The 21,783-nt window shown below is 40.6% G+C and overlaps 1 protein-coding gene across 3 annotated transcripts in view; it reads left to right on the top strand.

Annotated features, from left to right (window-relative positions):
* The first annotated feature begins 206 nt into the window (after positions 1-206).
* The window catches only part of akap1b (A kinase (PRKA) anchor protein 1b), a 130,882-nt gene continuing 109,305 nt past the window's right edge, over positions 207-21,783 (top strand). For all 3 annotated transcript variants that reach the window (XM_036133290.1, XM_036133289.1, XM_036133291.1), the window contains exons 1-3: positions 207-344; positions 11,053-12,508; positions 14,210-14,334. In XM_036133290.1, the coding sequence (XP_035989183.1) occupies positions 11,080-12,508; positions 14,210-14,334 (1,554 nt within the window). In that variant the 5' untranslated portion in view covers positions 207-344; positions 11,053-11,079. The remainder of the gene's footprint in view (positions 345-11,052; positions 12,509-14,209; positions 14,335-21,783) is intronic.

Here is a 21,783-nt window from a genome sequence, read left to right as displayed (position 1 = left end):
TTGCAACGTTGTTTTTCATCTCTAATGAAGGAAAACAACATTTGGTATGACAATAATTGTAACCTTATTTTACATAATTAATTACTCCCAGCAAAGTTTTTCTTATGTATTCTATTGACAGTATTGGCAGTTTTTAGGCAAGTTTCCTACCAGTGAAATAGTCTTTCTCGCTTGATGTGAGAGTACATGATCGAGTATCGCGAGATTGGAACAGCTGTTTGGACTGTTTTACATACTAAGGCAGATCGGTTAACACGTGGGGAGGAGAGCTGGAGCGCGACTGAACTCAATTGTTCCTAACAACATTATTCCTATCGTGGCAGCATTGAGGATCTTAAATTACTGTAAGTACAGTGACAGCATCAATTCCGTCCCGTGTGCATGGAGCAATTTTAGCGTGCATTCCTGAATGTTTTGTGTATTTGACATTGTTGCATTGAAAGCGGAAAGCGCTGTCAGACACAAAAACGTCCCATTGGCATTCTCCGATCTATCTGTCTGTTTGTCTATCTATCTATCTATCGAGCTATCTAAGCTATACAAAGCAAAGTCAGTAGCAGAATCGGAGCAATGATCCCATGTCATTGAACAACTAGCTTCCACGTTTTTCTTGGTTGTCAGCACTGTTAATTGTATCCCTGTTATGGAATTGCAATAACCGGATATTGCCATATCTCGGGTAGATCCTAGCCCCCGTGTGAATATCTGCATAATGTTTCGACGTGACAATGTCCCAAATGTTAGCAGCGAGTCACTAAACACCATCTGCTATCGTGCTAGCTTTTGCGGCTAAGAGCTAACCCTAAGGGTTGAGGCCTGTTCGGGAAAGTCGCTAACCCGCGTGTAGTACACACGTGCCCTCTACTGAGTTCAACCTGTGGGATGGGTCGTATGGCTGCATGATGGGAAGGTCAAATTGTCAATGTTAAGACCAGTAAATATGTATTGCATGTCACCTTGCCGCAATAATTGCGCTGTTACCGTGCTGAAGCAGACTGTGGCCTCCTAAGCTCTCCCACTTTTCTCTCCTCATCTCTAGGAGCAGATATCTTTTCGACAGTAAGACCATACTTTGGTAGAATGTTTCAAAGCACACCAATATACAGGCTGACTTTGGAACAGGGGCGTTTCCTGGGCCCGGAAACATTGGGGGCTGAGCCCAACGCCTTGTAAAGGAATCTGAGGGAACATTACCAGGGGAAAAAAGCTTTTTATTTAAGCATTCTTGAGCATTGTGACACCTTCTTTGAAGCAAATACTGCAATAAGTTCTTCAAAATGTGTTTTTTAAATTAATCTTGACAATCTAAAATCAGTTTTGATATTAAGACATACTATTACGAATGATAAAATTAGTCAATAGGTAACAATTATTTAAATAAAAAGAAAATTGTCCAGCCAAGCACGACCATGTGTTCTGTTCTGTGTCTGGTTGGACCTCTTAGTCTGCTGCTGTCTTTTCCCTCCATCATCTCCTCACTTCTGCCATCATCTGTTGCTCAGAGTCTTGCTACCCACTGCCAGCCACCATGACTGAAGAATTCTCCTCCTTCTTTCTTGCCTGATGTCCAGTTTGTTCTGATACCACTCAAACCTGGTTACATTTGTTTAAAATTATTCTAAGCCAGGCATCTACTCTGCATTTATGTTGGAAATGATTACAGGCTTATCAGAGAATTTATTAATGGAGGGAATTTTCACAAATGATCTCCTTTACTTCTACTTTGTTTGCAAGCCTCAGGTAAAATGCTAAAATAATGGCCTAATGGTAACTTTTCACTTTGTTTCCATGAGTAGAGACTAAATCGTGTTTTTCTTCAATAATTAAATGAATTGTTGATCAGTGTCTATTTAATGCAGTGGGATCACAGCAAAAAGAGTAGACCGATGCACACACTTTCAAGCGTATTTATCCTGGAAAAAAGTCAATGACATAATGAAAACTCTTTATTTTCAGACTATCCTCTCCTGTTGCCAAAAACATTGTTTGGGTACTCACCTGCTTTCTTCTATCCTTTTTTCTTTTTGTCTTTCCCTATTCTTTTTTTATTTACTTTTATTTAGACAAGATATATGTTGTATATTCCAGGTTTCATTTACAAGAGAGACCTGTAACAAAGATACACAACATCAATTACATAAAATAAAACAACATTCATAAAACATTATTTTATCAATGAGAATGCCAATTAGTGCTGGGCGATATGAAAAAAAAAATCATATCACTTCTTTCCATATAAACTCTACATCGTTGGCATCAGTAACAGTCAGAAAAATAAAATCAAATTTTTTTCTGCTTTGTTGTAATGTTGTTGAACAATTTTTACTGAACGTCTGTTGACAAAACAGCTGTTTTTCTTAGATTTTTAAGATAAGATAGGCTTTATTGATCTCACATTGGGAAATCCACATGTCACATCGGCTCAGTAATCAGAAGAAGAAGAAGGTTCCAAATTAGGACAAGGTGCATCAGGATTATACAGTGTGTCCCCGTTTATACAGTGAATCAAAAAGTAGATAAGAAAATAAAAATACAAAATAGAAATAAGGAAGAGGATGTCTTATGTAAATTCACGGTGACTTATATACATATGTATTGACATATATTCAGGTGTAATAGCAGCAGAAGTCACTTCTTTCAGGATTATTGCACAGTGTATTAAATAGAATTTCACATTAGTTATTGCAATAAAAATTTAAAATACAAAATAGAGATAAGAGATAATTTTATAACTAATGTCTTTAATAAAAGAAAATGTCAAATAGCAAAAGTTCTCCATTAAAACAGTTTGGTGTGTCCTGGGTTTCTGGAGAGAATTTGTGGCGGCCGATTCTGACTGAGATTGCGTTCAGAAAATGAAACGATAACCTCGTCAGGCTGCTTCCACGGGTTCTGGTTTTATTTTGCCTCTATTATTTTAAAGAAGTTCACACGAACAGATAAGCTCCAATACAATAAGCTAATATAAGCTAATATTGCTAATAAGCTAATAAGCTTAACCAATAAGCTAATATTGTTTTCATCTGCCTGCTATTCTCCACATGGTGCCCTGCCATTGGTGCTCACTGCCTGATGCTGTGGCAAATTGCAGCTGCCTTTGGGATGATAATGGCAGACTAATAATGAGCTCAGTTATTTGCAGTTTTCGTGAATAACACTGCACTGTACACTCAGGGAAATCAACAAAAATGTCCAGAGAGAAGAGACACTTTGTAGTTCGTTTTTCGGAAGGCTGTAGGCCCGGATTTGACTTCCATCATCCATGTCCATTTCTGTCACGTAATGAGGTCTGAGTTAGTGTAGCTCACCCCCAAATCTAGTTTTTGTGCCAATAAAATGTTAACGTGGTTGTTTTATAGTACTGTCTACATATTCTGGTCATTATTTTGAAAATTAGTGCATATTTGTATAAATCCTCTTGTGTCTGAAATCGTGAGTGCGGCACCCTCCTTGGGATAAATAGTGGTCTTGCATTAAATTTCGAATTAACATTGTTTTCTGTTGCTGCAACGTAATTCTGAGACTGTACCATCGGTAGCTCTGCCGCTGTTGGGTATGAAAGCAACTATGTCTTTAAAAAAACAACAAAACACAGCTCCCTCAATCTTTTGCCTCCACAGCGAGCACTCGTGCACTTTTCAAACCCTATAGCAACTTTTTTTCTTTAAAAAAGCAACTAGAACCAAATCTAACTTTTTATGTTATTGGTGAGCTGGGAAGGGAGTGTTGTTGGTTTTGGGTTGGATATTGGATACTCGGACTCCACGGCTTCAACAGACAGCAGACAGATCGCGGCCTCCCTGTATTGGCTCAAAAAGTATGCAGACGGCACTGAAGCTGTGGAGCGCAAATGTACACTGTCCAACCTAAAACTAACTTCACCGCGGTTGCTGTGAATATCCCCCTCTCATATTGAAACCTGTCTGCTGCTGTCAGAGCAAAGAGATCACCATGCTTCATGTCCACATTACTGTTAACTCAATACCCACATTGGTTTTGATGAAACTTGCGCGTTAGTGATCACCATCAACAAGACCAACCAAACTGCTCTCCCATAACAAGAACACCCCTTTTACCAACCTCCCCTGCCAGCACATCCTCTTCTCCACCTAACACACGTGCAGTAAGTTACTTGCAACAATTACAAATTAATCATGATGCACAAAGCTACCGGTGATTCTACCTGGATTACAAAGCGGAAGATATATAATACATTACTGGACTGGTCGTGTCCTCCACTGCCTCAGGCAGTGCTGGTTTGCTGGCCCGCTGGGTTCCACAAAGCCTCCCTCAACCTCTAGGGAGAGGGGAGTAAAAAAATCCTCCACCTCAAAAGACCGAACCGTGGCGTATTGATCTCATTCACTCTCAATTTTGTCTGGGGGTGGAAATATGCTTTACACTTTAAAGGCTGTCTGGATGCTGCACAGCAGTCCTAAACTCCTTTTCTTTCCACGATAGTTCTTAATGTCAAGGGACAGCTAGGAGCTATTAAGGGTATTCGGATGGAGCCCAAGTCTCTTGGAACTGTGCGCTTTGGTTGCTTTTTTTTAAAACCTTTTTTTTAGTAGGCCCCTTTTTTTGTCAAATAGTAATGTCCATGTGTAGCTTTTTAATCATCAAAAGGTAAGAAGCTAAAATATTTTTTCACATGGAAATGATGTAGCAAACTGCAGAGCTCGAGAATATGAAGAAGCTCCTTTTTTTCCACAGAAAGGAGTAGAAAATTATGTCTCTGTTCATCAGCAGTAAAGTGTATTAGTGAAATAAATTGTTTCACTCTGAACGTCGCTCTCTCATTGTCACTGTTCACACATATGCGGTGCTGAAAATGCTCAGTCAACTGTCCTTGTTATCCGGGTAATTTATTGAGAATGATGATCATTAATAAAAGTAGCTGATACATAACAGGGTTTCCGCGGGGCATTAAGTCATTAAAGAATTTTTTTTAAATTAAGGCCTTAATTGGCATTAAAAGTCATTAAATGTGATTATCTGTGGAATTAAAAATGCCTTTTTCTTTTTTTTTTTGTTTAAATGCGGTCATAAAAACAGTTTCCTCAAATATATTATCAGATATAACTAATTCCGCATGTTTGCGATGAACTGCTTCCGGTTCATCGTAAAGCAGTATGTTTTTACAATGTTCGGGAAAGAAGCTCGAGGCGGAGAAAGAGGTAGAGAATGGGGAAAATGCAAATTTAAAAAAAAGTGGATGGAAAACGAGGAATTCGGGACATGGCTGCAGCCTGTCGACGGTAAAGATGACGAAGGATTTTGCCGTGTTTGTAAAAAAAAAAAAAAAAAAAAAGCTTTGCACAATGGGTGTCAATGCTTCATGATCTCACATGAACTCTGACAGTGTAGTCCAGGGTATGCGCGGGTATACGGCGTATAGCCACTGATTTTTCAGTCAGAATTATGTATACCCACTTCTGGAGCAATATTTGTGTCTTTTGTTTGAGCGCGCAGTGAGACAGGTATTCAGCGTTTAAACATCACGCGCGCTCAAAACTGATAAACTCTTCTCAACCCACTATCCTCGCTCGCGTTCGGTTCCGTGTCTGCCCGTGACCTGCTACTTCCACGCTCAACACCAGCTGTGCGCTGTGGATTCTGTCTGTGCACTCATGACTTCAAAAACTGTCCACCTCACCAGCCAATCACAGACAGGTTTCTTTCCATCCAATCAGAGTATGGCTTGCAAATACTGCATTCAGATGGATTAAATGAAAATGCTGCAGCTTTTGGCAGAAATTACTAAACATAACAGTGGGATTGAAGAAAAAACAACAACCAATAAACAGTTTAATATTTTAGCCTAAAATATTTAATTTAAAATAATTCATTGAGTTACTAAGTGAAGTGAGAAAATTATTTTTGTCTCATTTCTTTCCAGCTTCTGGGTGATGATGCAAAAGTTTCTTGTGATCATAATTATCATCATCATTATTTAAAGAGCACTTTAACAGGAGGTAAAACAAACTAACATCTAATAAAAATAACTTAGGTAAAGACTCAACAATTTAAAAAAAAAAACAATAATAATAAGCTGTTTTAAATCATTAAAAACAAACAGAAGTTATTTAAACTGAACTCCAGGATCATGGCTACACTATCTGTTTTTACTTTGATTTAAAAAAAGGTCTTAGCATAATTATTTTACTTTTTATTGATTTTTATTTCCCCTTTATTTTCTTGAGTTTTGAAGAAACTAAAATTAGAAATAATCTTCTGTGGTAAAACCTACATACATCCTTAGTAAAATTTAATTGGTGAGTTTACTTTTCTTTATCAGCCGGCTGGTGCTTTTTCCATGAGGTTACTCTGACTGTACAGTGAACTAAAAATAAGAAAATTGACTTTAAAGCAGTCAAATCTGGTTGAAACGTTTACTGAAAAGAGTAAATAAAACGAAAGTTGCCGCTTCACCACCTCCTCCTGACACTTTGTTCAGCTCCAGGCTGTCAGTCAGGAGTTTGTGGATGTGAAGAGCTGATTAAGATGCTATTTGGACATTGGTGACCAGTGGGAGCTGTTTAGTCGAGGAAGCTGTTGCGTTTGACATGAACCGGAATAATATTGATAAACAGGGTGTTTTCATTGTAAATAGGATTTGGCAGCTGTAACATTTTCTTGTTAAAAAAATTATTGAATAAAAATTAGTTTTTCTGCTTTGTTGTAATGTTGAACAATTTTTGCTGAACTTCTGTTGACAAAACAGCCATTTTGTATAACAACAAATAATGTCTTTAATAAAAGAAAATGTCCAATAGCAGAAGTTCCCCATTAAAAACAATTGTGTGTGTTTCTGGAGAGATTATGTGATGATCGTTTCTGACTGAGATTGCATTCAGAAAATTAAACGTAATCTTGCCAGGCTGCCTCAGGTCTTGGTTGTATTTTGCTTCTATTATTTTAATAAGGTTTACATGAACAGAGGTCATTGCTATACTTATCCATTTCTCGACATGGCGACCTGCTGTAAGTGTGCACTGCGCAGTGCTGTGGCACATTGCAGCTGCCTTTGGGACGCGCTCGATAATGGCAGACTAATAATGAACGCAGTCATTAGCAGTTTTTGTGAATAACACTGCATGTGTTGTAAAAAAATAACCTGGCACTGAATCACTGAAGCGAACGTGGTAACTGCATGGGGGTGACATTTCGCACGCCTTAACTCTTTGCACATGTAAGTAAATTGCGCTGCGTATATTTTTGTGTCAACTGTCTGGTTTCAAAAGACAGAAGATTTTCTAGACAGTAGGAGCACTACCTAAAGAAGAGGGAGAGATCCGTCACAGCCTCTCTGCTCAATCTGATCCACGTGATGTCTGGTGGGGCCGGATCATGGTTCTGGCAGGGCCGTAAAGTTGGGCTCCGCTCCCCGGGCAGTTTTACTGCTCCTGACCACACAATTTGCGTAGGGATAATATTAGGGCTACAAGAATGATGTTGTAGCCCTAATGTTGTAGCCTGATGTTGGGCTGGTAGGCCAGGGGTCGGCAACCTTTACCACTCAAAGAGCCATTTGGACCCATTTCACACAGTAAAGAAAACACTGGGAGCCATAAAACCCTTTTGAAATTTGAAATAAAATCACACTGCATATAACAAATTTTTTTGCGACAGAATGGACCCGGAGCAGAACCAACGCATCTTTGCCTTTTTTTTTTTTTTTCGTACTAAGTACAAAACTTCTACTGTTGTTTTATGGAAATCATCAACTCTGCTAATGTCAGAGTTGTTATTTTGAATAAAGCTTGGTGCGAGTAAACGCACGTCATGGTTTGATTATTTGATTTTCATCCCATATAAACGGTACTTTCAGAATACTTTTCTTTTAATCCGAACACATTTTAATCACATCCAGGAAAGTTATGCATGTCAACGAGCTCCTGTCATTAACCAGCTAACAGCTGCATTAGACGAGCTATCAGATGTTCAGGCGGCACCTGAAGCTCGACTTCAGCTGCGCAGGACTCCGCTCACAGCCTCGAGCCAAGCGCTGTTCGCTTTTCCTCACTTTGAAAATTAACAAACATCAGATATAGAAACGACTAGTGATGGGTCCGGCAACACCGATGCGTCGGCGCATGTGTCGAGCTCATAGAGCAAAACCCGCGTTGATGCGCGTATCGACACGGGAAAGTCACGTGACCGATACAGGAACTGTTTCGAACTGACTGACGCGCAAAACTGTTTCTGTTCCCTCTAAGCTGCACGCGTGTGCATTCGCACACAGCAAAGCTATGCTGCGCAGTAAATAAAATCCAAGCTGAACTGTAAACAAAATAACGGTTAATAATGGTTAATTTTTAACCATTTTGCAACTCTGGTGTGATCAGCACCAGCAGGTGCACACCAGGGTGAGCACTGTGAGCGCCAGACCTGGAGCGCACCACTGATTGATGGGTTGGGCAGACGCCTTTACGGTTGGGCGGGTTGCGCTGTGCGTCTTTGTTCTGAGCGTCGTTTCAGAAAAAACGGCTGATCTACCCTTAGTAGAAAGCTGCTACTCTGAGTAGAAATCTTTAAAGAAGGCATATGGACAATATTAAACCATAAGAAACAATGCCGTTGCTGTTGAAAACTGCAAGAGAGAATTGTTGAAAAAGTCAATGCATGCGCGATATGAAAGTTATGTGATGGAGAATTAAAGCTGTTTTCTCACACGTCACTCATTCAACACAAAAGGGTGTGTGTGTGTGTGTGTGTGTGTGTGTTGAGGGGGACGGCATTGAAAGGACATGGCAGCAAAAAAATTGTAATAAATAAATAAAAAAGCTAGTCCTCAAGCATCCTCGTTCACATTATTTATTGACTGTAGCTATCTTAAAAAATCAAATAAATGTTTAATTCAAATGAAAATATAAAATAATACAATGCAACATACAATGATTTAAATTGTATTGGGTGTACTTGGTCATCAAATCAGTGTCAGTTAACTCTGTCAACCAGGTTGCCTGTAGGGATTTTTAAGGTCCAGCAGGTGTCAGTATTCAGTGACACAGTATCGGCACAGTATCAATACAGTTTGGCAATGTGTCGAAACGCTTCATGACGCCTCATCGACCCATCACTAGAAACGACTCTTACCCTGCTGTTTAGCTCTCTTCACCCTCATCAATGACTCAATGTTATTTTAGGTTCTGTGTCACCGTGGTCCCCTTGTCATTTGTAGAATTTACTACAAAAACACAGCATCTGAAAATGCCGCCTTTTCTGCGCTCACTGTTTTTATTTCGCTCTGCAGCCACTCAGCAAGCATTATTTCTTCTTCTTGAGTTTATTGGCAGTTGGCAAACATCTTTTCAGTGTGCATTACTGCCACCAACTGGTGAGGAGTGTTCGTCAGCCAGCATTGACGACTGCCTGCAAGAGGTACACAGCTCCGCGACATATGCATCAAAGAGCCGCGGGTTGCCGACCCCTGCGGTAGGCAAACTGCATTGGGTCCAGGGTGGGGCTCACCACAGTGCGTAGGTGTCCTCCATGGACCATGTGGAGAGTTTTTGAATACCTGGGTGTTCACGTCTATAATAAACTGGACTGGACTCATAACACCGACGCCCTATACAAGAAGGGCCAGAGCCGCCTCCACCTCCTGAGGAGGCTGAGGTCCTATGGAGTTAGCCGGCCCCTGCTTAAAACTTTTTAAGAGTCTGCAGTGGCTTCAGCTCTCCTCTACAGTGTCGTCTGCTGGGCCCCAGGCAGCGCAGAGCGGGACAGAGAGACTGAACAAACTGGTGAGGAAGGCCACTTCTGTCCTGGGCTGCACTCTGGACTCGGTGGAGGAAGTTGCTGAGAGAAGGGATGTTGTTCAAGCTTAAATCCGTCATGGACAACACCTTTCACCCCCTGCACCAGACTGTAGGGGAGCTGAGCAGCTCCTTTAGTGACAGACTTATACATCCTGTGGGTAAAAAGGAGCGCTACCGCAGGTCATTTATCCCTGCTGCCACCAGACTTTACAATGCCACTGCACTATAACTTGGTGTAATAACACTGTAACTGTGCAATAACTATTTGGTATCCTGTGCAATAACCTGTCCAATAATCCTGTACACTGCAATAACTGTGCAATAACTATTTGATTTTTTTATTCTCCCCATTCACTGTATATATCTGGATGTATTATATATACTTCATGCACCTTTTCCTCCCTTGTGCACCTTCTGTTGCTTATAAGAGCCGATTTCACAAGAAAATCTCTCCATCGTGAGTTCAATAAAGTTCTATCTTATGAATCGATTAAAAAGTGACAATTAAAATCGTTGTCAAAGAATTTCATTATCGATTTGTTGTGTCACACGATTAAGGCGTCACTCGCCACGTCGCGGAACCACATGCATGCGCTGTAAATTCACGAGTTAATCGAAACAGGTGTTAAGATGGATGCTGATCGGATTATGGATCATAAACCAGCTCTCTCAATCCGAATACAAATTCATTCTGATGGTAATAATTTGTTGATTAAGCTGACAAAGTCTGAGTGAAGGTACACTGGTGAGACACTCAGAATGATAGGGGGCAGACCCAAATTAAAAACATAGAAAAAAGACATAAGCATCCCTAATGGAGACCCTCTAAAATGTGACACCCAGAAGAAATACAAAGTATTAAACGGCTATCACCCTTTTTGACTCTGAAGAGGGACAAGATTGTGCCAAAGGCTACCCTTAATTTCAAGTACTGGTATCTGCAACCCTTATGACCTCTAAGATAATTTTTTTCTTTGCATCAAAGCAAATGCCACTAACATTGTGCTTTTGTTTTATTCTTAAAAATTGCATCAAAGATCAGATCATGGTTGTTATTTTTTTAGTTATTTATATACCACAACAAGTGGTAGTTTTTAGTTTTGTTGCATTTAATTAGCAAATCTGTAACAGATTTGCTTATTGCCAGTTGGGTAAGAACGTTGTTGTCATTCATCACTAGCCAGTTGCCTTGTGTATCAATGGTAGAAATAAGTGTAACCATTACTTTAAGTTAAAATCATTTAAAAATGTCCCTAATCCAAGTCAAATGTTTTTGTCTTAATTTCAGGTGTAAGTGTTTGGTGTCTTGAGGGAAATGCCCATGCGGTTTCGCTCTGTTGTTCCCTACACGATGCCTGGAGTACTTGTACTAATTGGCTGGTGGTGGTACACCTCGAGGAAGAAAGAACAACTCATCGACCAAAACTCAGAGGTATCTCCATCTCCTGTGAGTTTTAAAGACTCTCATCTAGAAAGCAGCAATGGTTTACTGTATGAAGACGAAAGCCCCATCTCTTCAAATCTCAGTAACCAGAATACAGAGAATGAAATAATTTCTCCAATTCATCTCCAAGACACTGAAGCAATATCTTCACAGGAACACAAATTTGAGGTTCCTTTTTGTGTACTTGAGGAAGTTGATGCACCATCAAATTTATTTCCACCAAAATTTGGTAACAAGGATTTGGGAGAGAAATCAACAAAACCACTTAAAGACCCAGAGACTGACCCTTCCTCTGTTTTTATTGGGAATCTAGAGAAATGCCCACCCAAAGAGTTGGACCTGTTTTCAGAAAACTTGGTAGAGGATGCTGCTTTGCAGTCCAATGCCTGCAAAGACACCACATTCTCCAACATTGCAATACATCTTTCTGATGCAGAGAGACCAGAGCCAGAAGGTGAAGTCGCAACACATCACAGCGCTGTAAATGCACAAGAGGAGATTGTCAGCATATTCAGATCTGCCAAAACACATAGGATGATGATATCAGATGAAGACTCTCTGGAAAATCCCCTGTCTGTACAGGATTCAGACAAAAAAATGCTTACAGGCGCATCTACTATCCTTTCCAAAGCACAGGGTACTACCTCAGCCGACATGCATTTTAAGAGAAACACTCAAGAAATGAATGATCTGGAGCTACTGGCAGCTGGACTTATATCTGAGGTCCTCTCTGCAGCCACTCAGGAGGTGCTTGGTATCACTAACTGTGAGGTAACACCAAACGATAAACCCAGTGATGAAAGTAGTGCTACTCTAACCACTGGCACTCAATGCTCACAACATGATTTGACAAGAGGAGCCTCCCTTGGTTGTAGTCTCTCACAGGGGGACCATGAGCTTACAAAGACAAATGTTGAAACCAGGATTCAGAAAACCCACAATGCACAGAATGAGGCTTGGCCAAAACCATCACACCAAGGAAATCCAGTACTACTCACTAAATGTAGAGGTGATGAAGCAGCAATGCTGGCTGAAGACTCTGCCTGCAGCACGTATCACTCCGAGGAAGGCATCAGCAGTGAGAACCTACAGAGCAGCTTGCTGGAGAATCCAGCTGATTTTTTCAAGGTTAAAGACTTGTCAGCAAAGGAAGCCATACAGCATCAGTCTGTAGTTGGGAGCATCACAAAAGAAACTGAAGAAAACTCTTATGCCATGCGTAATGTGAAGAGAGTTAATGGGAGTGACCTGAGGAATGGAGCTCATGGAACATGCGAGTTGGATACAGATCAGTCTGGAGGTGAGACTATTTATTGTGTTCAATATTCAAAATTCACTCAAAAAAGTCAAAATCATATTTGGAAAAAATGTGAATTCCTGGGGATGAACTTTGCAAATTAGATCAATACAATACTGCAATGTGAACTTAATGTTTGACCTTAAAAACTTTTTGGGCTTAAAAACAGAGTTTGGGACACAGCTGTTCTCAGCACATCTAAGGCTCTTTTTAAACCAAATTAAATTTTGTCAGTTTTTGTAAACATCCTGTCAATTAAGCATGTTTCTACCACCAAGAAAAAGCATCCATTTATATTGTAAATATACAAAATTTCAACAGTTAAATGGGAAAGTAAAGACACAGCCTTTTTTGTAAAAATAAAAATTACCAGATACTACTAAACATTCATCATGCGTTTCAGTATTACACGAAGAAATACTTCTGGTTGTGCTCTAGGGATGGGTATCGAATTTGGTACTTTTATAGGTACTACGGAGTACCAATTCATGTAAAGTCAAACTGTAAAATGGTAAATGGCTTTTTTAACTAGTCTGACGACCCTTTACACTATCAATCATTCACACATTCACACCCTGACGGTGGTGAGCAATGTTAGTAGCTACAGCTACCATGGGGCAGACTGACAGAGGCAAGGCTGCCATACATCGCCGTCAGCAGGCAATTTGTGTGAAGTGTCTTGTCCAAGGACAAGAATTGAACTGGAAAGTGCAGGACGTACTCCCTAACTCGTGCGCCACTGTCGCCCCAAATCAAACTGCACCATCTTTAGTTACCTAAACACTTTATTGTGACACTGAGGGAGTGGCCGATTTTTCCAGGCCATAAGGAAACAGCATTGCAGCCCAGGGTTTCCCCCAGAAAATTGGGTAATCCTGGTGGTAGGTGTTGTGGTGGGCTGTAGGATGTACGCACGTAACTGGCCGGGGTGGGGTGTTGGGACACGGAATGGGATATTGAAAGTGAGGCAGCTTGAAGGAGTGTACTCATGAGTTACTAGAGAACTTTTCCAAATTGGGTGGGAATAGTTTCAGAAAGCTGGAATTGTTTTATCAACACTTCATTTACTACACAATAATACACAAATTACTTTAAAAAAATCTTTAGTAAACACACATCTAACTTCTGCTTACAATCCTTGCATAGTGCATTGGCGACACGACTTGATCATTTTTTTTTATGTTTTTTTCTAGCTGTTTCAGATATATGTGGATAAGACAGTTTAACATAAACAGTGGTTTCAATGGGTAATTGCTAATGTTGCTAACAGTATGCAGCACTGTTTACGTCTCTTCCACATAGCATTCTTAATGTACCAGCTTAGCACATCACTTCAGATGTTCATTTTCTGCAAATAGGGTGTGACTTTCACTGTGAATGTCAGTGGTAAGGGGTGTAAACACATTTAGCTGTTATTGAAACCAATAGTAATTTACCCAACTTAAAAAAAAACGATAGTCAATTCCCTTTCAACTGTCAAATCGAACAATTCCACCCACATTTCCCCTATCGTGGAAATCAAAAAGCTCTAACTCATTTTCGTAGATGTGCTTGTATTAGAACGTAGTTCACCATCCTAATAATTGGCATTCATAATATCTTACGCATCGGTCTATATTAGCAAAAGCATAACATTGTGTCCAGTAACTGATGTTGCTGAAAACGTGTCCTTGACTTGATTGATAACACTGGGTGTCTCTTTAGGTTCTGATGTTAACAGTATGGACTCTGTGGATAGTGGCTGCACTATGGGTGTTTGTGAGAACCAGGGCAGCAACACTGCCTCATCTACCTCAGAACTCATCATCTGGGAGATTGAGGTCCCAAAGGTTAGTCAAACCAACTATTATTTGATTTTGGTTTATTTGATTTGGCAAGTTTTGTTTTCCGGGGCGCGTCCGCCGCGGTTAGCGGTTAGCGTGAACCATGTTAGGAGGCCCCGCGGCGCTTTGCCGCCTGTCTCACCACCCCCCCCCTTCCTGTCAGCTCACTGTCAATAAAACGCGTACCACTAGAGCCGCAAACACATAAAAAAAAAAGGACGTGACGCTCTCATCAGCGTCACGGGTTGGCTTCGGTGTGAGTGGTTGAAATAGCACGTCGATAAAGATGACAGACAAGTGGCTTATCCAATCATATGCAAGGATTTTTGATAAGGCCCAGCCTTTAATAAAGGCAATTTTTATGGCGGTGTCCCAGATGTATGTGAGTGAAGCTAGGCGGAGCGACGTACAGCTGGCGGAAGTCAGGTTAATTTTCAGGTGTGTGTATGACATAATCCTGATGTGCAGCTATGTTCTACTTTTTCGTGGTTGACTGTGTACCATTTGGCAGACATTACCAAATACTTGAATTATTTTTTATAGTTAAACCAAATTAACATTGTAACAGCATTCTACCAGAAAGAACACCTATAGTTTTAGTTTCATATGACCAGCACTTACTCAGCAATGGAGATAAGAAGCCTGTGTCATATATAGGGCTGTCACTAACAATTACTTTAGTAATCTAGTTTTTGTATTGATTATTTTAATGATTAATTGGATAAAAATATTGAGATTTCTACAGATATTTCACTTAATTAGGCTTATTTTATGACTAATAGAAATACATTCATAATGATATCCATGTAAAAAGCCCTGTACAACCTATGTTCTTGAATGTTTACAAGCGTTCTAAGTCCAACTCTTTCGATGATTTTAATGACCTCCTATCTGTGATATAATCCTGATTATGACTGTTTAATTGTTATGGGAGACTTCAACATTCACGCTGACAACCCTGAAGACTGAGGTGAAAAAGAGCTATCTGAAACACTTAGAAATTTTGGTTTAACTCGACATGTTAAACACAAACATCATGGACATATTTTAGACTTGAACATCACTAAGGGTTGAAACATTTCTATGGTCAATGTAACTGATGTTGCCGTTTCTGACCATTTTTCGATTGTCTTTGAAAGCATCATTTCAAATAGTTAGCCAAACCAAGCTTAATCTTCTATTTCCATGTTGTCTTGTAACTCAGATGAACTAGTAGATAACGTTTAGTCTAAAGTTTCATACATCATTGACTGCATTGCTCCAATTAAAGTGAAAGTTGTCTCTGGGAAGAAAAGATCTCAGTAGAGAAGTGCTCCAGCAGTTTGAAGTGAAAAAAGGGAGTTTCTGAATTCAGATGGCGACGAACTTTACAGATATAACTTAAAGCTGAAAAATGCAAGGGAATCTCCTCTAAGATCATCAGCAAAAACATTAAAAACGCTCATGCCTTGCCATGGTCAACAGGTTAACAAACCCTTATGTTACTATGGCATCTAAACTCCACTCCAACAGGGCCTGCAATGAATTTGCTAATTTCTTTGCTAAGAAAATCCAAAAGATTTGAGGGGCAGTCTGTAGATACATTCGGTTTAGTACCAAAGTTGTCACCAACTAGACCTGATTTTGCCAAAATGTCCCAATTCAGCCAGATAAACTACAAAAGCTGAGAAGAAATCATACACCAACAACCCCATAACCCACAGCTTTCTTTAAAGGAGCGATATGTGATATTTCACCACTAGGTGGTACTTGATCACTCTCTGTAGACCAAAAAAAGATGTGACAAGCCGCACCTCTCTTTGCCTCGTTCCAGCTGCCACCCAGCCCCTCCTTTCCCTTCTCACTTGTTGCCTCATATGCACATATTTGCAAAGGAGAAAAACACAGCAAAATAGCATTGCCTTTCGGAGGAACATTTCTAGAGAAGTAACTCATGACTTTATAATGCTCTTAGCAAGAGAACATTTTGATCTTCTGGGGGTCCTATCCGCCATGTTGCTCCAACACTGCGCTGCTCTGATGGTGGCATTTTAAGGCAGGGTGGGGCTAAGCCTTGAGTGAAAGCTGTTCACATGCACGTACATGCCGGCATGTACATACGAGGACGGCTATGTAAACAAGAGATTGGAGAACAACATGGAGAGATGCGGTGTGATGTCATACCATAATCCATCTGAAATATTTAATTTAGTTCTTCACATCACAATTTTTTTCTTTTTTTCTATGTAAAAAAAATGGCATAACATACCCCTCTTTAGCTTTGACGAGTGGGATGCTGGTCTTTAAAGCTACAACCTCCATCCTTGCTCCAGGGCAAATCGGTCTGATAGAAATCTGTTCACTTTAACAGCGGCTTGTGGATTGGAGTATAGAATTTGTACCCACCTTATGAATTTGGGGAATTTGAGGCCAAACTTTTTTCAAACAATGTTTGAAAAAGGTATTGCCAGTATTGTGCAATTATACACTGTTTAAAGTTATTTAATGTTTAATAAATAATAATAAATTAGGTATTGTCCTGTGGATATCAGCTCTAGTGCTGATATCAGGACAATAGTTGAAAGGGATGAGTTGAGCACTGGCAATCTTTTAACAGCAAACTCTACACACAGAGAATAAATGAGTGACAACTTCTCTTCAAGTTCAAAAATTTAACAGAACAGAAATAAAATGAACATCCAAAGAACATCACTATATAATGCTGTTTATCTAAATTAACACTATTTCAATCAATAAATCCTCTCTACTAGGCTAGTGAGACTTAACTAAACTACTAAGCAAAATTAAGATAAAAAGAAGCTAAGCTAAGGAACTATGTACATGCAAAAGACAAAACAAGTGGTTGATCATCATCAGAATAATTCGGTGAATCCTGGTTCCCTGCGGAAGTTATCAGAAGGTAATAGCGGATTTTCGGCGCTAACTTCAAAAGCTTCAGCTTTATTTTAGCGATAATGATTGGACGGATAACACAAACATTCATATCCCATCAATGTATAAAACTCTTGTGGAGATAACGTAAGTTATAACAATGAAAACACGCTCGAATTACATCGGCAGTGGCATTGTATCAAAATGCTAGTGGGAGCTACTCGGTAGCTCCATGTGTTTTTTAAAAACGCAATGTAACGGCGTCACACAAACTTCCAAAAAAAATTTTCTTTTCCTGTTTGGTTCTCTGCCAAACCTGTCAGTGCCTCGGTGTGAGTTTGGTTCACTTTGACCGTGGAAGGAAGAGGAGTGGTCCAGGGAAAACGTTGGTCATTTCAGCAGCAGACATGCGGCTCTGCGGCTAGCCGACACGTGGTCGAGGGTAGGCCGGCTCGACATCCTGCATACAGTCTCTGAGCTCTCAGGTTGTCAGGTGAGAGAAGGCAACCGGTCCACCGTCTCGCGTTCATTTTTCTGCAACAGCTGACAAAAAAAAAACAAAGCTGTTTTGCCAATCTTTACTTTGCAGCTGGTTGCACAGAAGTCAAAGTGCAACTAAGCTTCGATCTGGTCAGTGAATCGCCGAACTAAGTCGGGTCCTTCTCCTCGAGAGCCCCAGGCAGAAGTGAACAAAGAGGAGTGGTCTGCTCTCATGGCAGGGCACCCTGCTGATAGAGAGGCTGTCTCTGCTTTGGGTGTGAACTTCCTTGCTAACAATCAATTTTGATTCCTTCCCCATGTCACATGTTGTTCAGAATTCAAACTGAATTTTGCCATGGCGTGAAGGCATTACACCAGGATACTCTATCGAACGCTTTCTGGGGATCTAGTGAAAGTAGCATTGCTTCCATCCCTTTAGTCTCTGAATGGATCATCAAATTTAACAATTTTCTAATATTGTCGCCGTAATATCTCCCAATAATAAACCCAGTCTGATCCGAGTGAACAATGTTTATGATTTTATTAACCCGCATATCTTTTCTTGTGGTAGGGGATTGTCACTTCTCTCCAGGAGGGAGCCAGGGTTCCAGATTGTAATTGTAATTGTAGGCTTTTAGCAATCGGGGTATCAGTGTATCTTTAAATGTTTTATAGAATTAATTTTTACCATTTCGTAATGTAGAGATGGCCTGTTTAATTTCTGATTCTTTGATAGGTTCGTCTAATCCCTTTGCCTTCATTTCAGATAACTGTTTTAAGTTTATATCTTTTAAGAATTGTGCCAATTCTTTATCATTAGTGCAGGTGTCTGTATTTGTGTATAAGATTTTATAAAATTCAGCAAAGGACCCTGCAATTTCATCCGGTTTTGTGAGTGTTGCGTTACTAGATTTTAATTAATGTACTATATTAGAGGATTGTTGTTTTTTAAGTCTTAAAACCAAGAGTCTACTTGGTCTATTGCCATTGTCATAGTATTTCTGGTTGGTTGAACCTTAAACTGCCCTCAATCTCGTCTGTGATCAGGCTGTTTAAATCTCTCCCTGCTTGTTTGAGCTCCTTGAGCAAATTAGGAGTCATATTCTTTTATGTTGTTGTTCCATCCATCCATCCATTTTCCGAACTGCTTAATCCCTAATGGGGTCGCGGGGGTTGCTGGTGCCTATCTCCAGCGTTCACTGGGCGAGAGGCTGTAGACTGACAGGTCGCCAGTCTGTCGCAGGTTGTTGTCGCAAGGTGAAGGAGCTCCCGGCCAACTTTCGTTAAATTACTTTAAAACAGGAGCTATACACTTCTATTAAGCACCAGACCGATAGAATCACCGTTCCTGAACTTTTGCGACGTTACAATGGCCAGTGATAATTCTAAACAACCAAAACTTTCTACTTCAACCAGGCGAACGAATAGCCTAGCTAGCAAGGTAGCCTCAATGGCCGCGGCTTCCTCCGACTCTGAACCACCTGGCGAAAGTAAATGCGGAGATCCTGTTTCCATGTCTCAACTGGTAACAGAATTATCCAAGCAGCGGAATAACTTTAAAGAAGATGTGGCCACATTAATTGAAGAGTCGATTCAGCCTCTGCAAACTTCGGTGGACGGACTGCGGGACGAAGTGGGCTCTTTTCAGGGCCGCCTCGTAGCAGCGGAAAACCTGGCAGCCGATAACTTTCAACGCATTTTTGAAGCTGAAGCTACCGTTAAGTCTCTCCAGGCCCAAAACACAACCTTGTTGGAACGCCTGGAAAACCTCGAAAATCGATCTCGCAGATCCAGTCTACGTATACTTAACATACCTGAAGGCAGTGAAGATGGCCAGGACCCAACTAAGTTCATTTCCAAGTTGCTAAAGGATGTTATGGGGAACGACATATTTCCTTCTCTCCCGGAATTGGAGCGCGCACACCGCACAGCTGGACCCAAGCCCGCAGCAGGACGTCCACCGCGGCCCTTCATCCTTGCATTCCACTGATACCGGGAGAAGGAAGCCGCTTTGAGATGGTCCAGGCAGCATGAAGTAAAGTTTCAGGGAACCACCCTGAGAATATATCCAGATTTCAGCATCGCTCTCGCAAAGAAAAGGTTGGCATTCAACGATGTTAAAGGAGCGCTTCACCAGAGAGGTGTGTCATTTCGTCTCCTGTTCCCTGCCCGTCTTAAAGTTATGTTTAAGGGAGAAACCCACTTATTTGAAACGCCAGAGGAAGCCCAGGCGTTCTACGACTGCTGCGTTGCAAAATAAACAAACATCTGTCAGCGGACTCTGCTAACCTCTGCACTGTACGACGGGATAAAACATTATTTTAGCTTCAAGTGGATGCACCCTTTTTTTTTTTTCTCACAAGGGACTTATATGCATACACCTGTGAGTATGCTTGCAACATGTATGCACGTACACAAATATGCCCATGCTTTTTATTTATTTATTATTATTTTTTTATAATTTTTGTTACTATTATCACCATTATTGTTGGGCTTTTATTTATTAGGCGCCTGCCATAGCATTTGCAATGAGGAGGCAGTGCTGTGCGAAGCACAGCACTGCCTCCCATGCAAATGCATGGAGGCACCTATTACTATTCACCTCTAAAGGCGTCTCTTTATTAGGCGCCTGCCTTGCATGTGCAATGAGGAGGCAGTGCTGTGCGAAGCACAGCACTGCCTCCCAATGCAAATGCATGGGCAGGGCCTATTACTATGCACCTCTAAAGGCGTCTCTTTATTAGGCGCCTGCCATAGCATTTGCAATGAGGAGGCAGTGCTGTGCGAAGCACAGCACTGCCTCCCATGCAAATGCATGGAGGCACCTATTACTATTCACCTCTAAACCACTCTCTTTATTATTAGGCGCCTGCCTTGCATGTGCAATGAGGAGGCAGTGCTGTGCGAAGCACAGCACTGCCTCCCAATGCAAATGCATGGGCAGGGCCTATTACTATTCACCTCTAAACGGCTTCTTTATTATTATTAATATTCTTTATTTTTCTTCCTTCACGATTAATGCGGCCCGAACCGTAGCGTGCACCCCAACAATATAAACATCAAAACCTTCGGCTCGGTCTCGAGATGTGTGCTACTACGTTTTTTGGGGTTTCGAGTTACCATGGCAACAAAATAAGCGAAAAACCACCCCAAAACAACCCCATAGGAATGAATGGAGTCGGGGAGAAAGAAAGCCTCAAAAAACACTCAAAAGGACCATTTTCAAAGCTGTACTGTGTCGTCATGCTTTCACCTACGAACACCGTTTAACTTCCAGTTTGTAGATATATCTGTGACCTACTCAGAAGTGAAAACGGGATGTGGATATCTTTTATCGTCTCTTCACAGTTACTCCTCAAAGCTCATGTCCAAAAATCAGCGAAATCATCGTTTACAATGAAAGTCAATGACGGAATTCTCCAACCGCTAGAGTGGGCCACTCTAGCTTTTTTAAAAATTTCAAAACTCCGAACAACTTGACCTTACTCGCTTAATTTTCACTCTACGTAGACAAATTATACATCAAAACGTAGGTATTTTTGTCAGGATTCAGGAAATGTAACCCTCATTGGTGTGGCATTTATAGATTTTTCGCAAATCACCTCAGACCGACACAAACCCGAAACCTCCCCCATTCATTTCCTATGGAGCGGTTTTGAAAAATGACGCACGAAAATCCAAAACATCACATGTTTTCGCATCGTCGCTACTCCTAAACCGTTTTATGTACAGACATGGGACTTTCACACATGAATGTCCCAACTCTTCTGGCACTCAAGAAAAATGAATTTTGTGGATAACTGTTACGGTTTTTCCACAGGAACAATTTGTTCGGGAGTAGCGAATGTGCAAAATCCTGAAATCGCTTTGGAGCTGCATTTTCCCACATCATCCACTTTTTTACATCGTCGCTGTGCCTACACCGATTTTTGTAAAAATATGAAAATGAGCTACATGGTCATCAAAAGCCTGCTAATACTCACAGTGAAAGAATTATTTTGATATCTCTTATACTTTTTTAGCCAGAGCGATTTGTTCGGGATCATTTTCAGAGGATTTCTGAAAATCCATAAAAATCCCATTTAGATCATAATTTTTTACGCC

This window comes from Fundulus heteroclitus, unplaced genomic scaffold (genome assembly GCF_011125445.2).
Source record: "Fundulus heteroclitus isolate FHET01 unplaced genomic scaffold, MU-UCD_Fhet_4.1 scaffold_60, whole genome shotgun sequence".
In the NCBI taxonomy this organism is placed as follows: Eukaryota; Metazoa; Chordata; class Actinopteri; order Cyprinodontiformes; family Fundulidae; genus Fundulus; species Fundulus heteroclitus.
The sequence above is the reverse complement of the archived record's forward strand: the minus strand, read 5'-3'. Positions and strand labels throughout refer to the sequence as shown.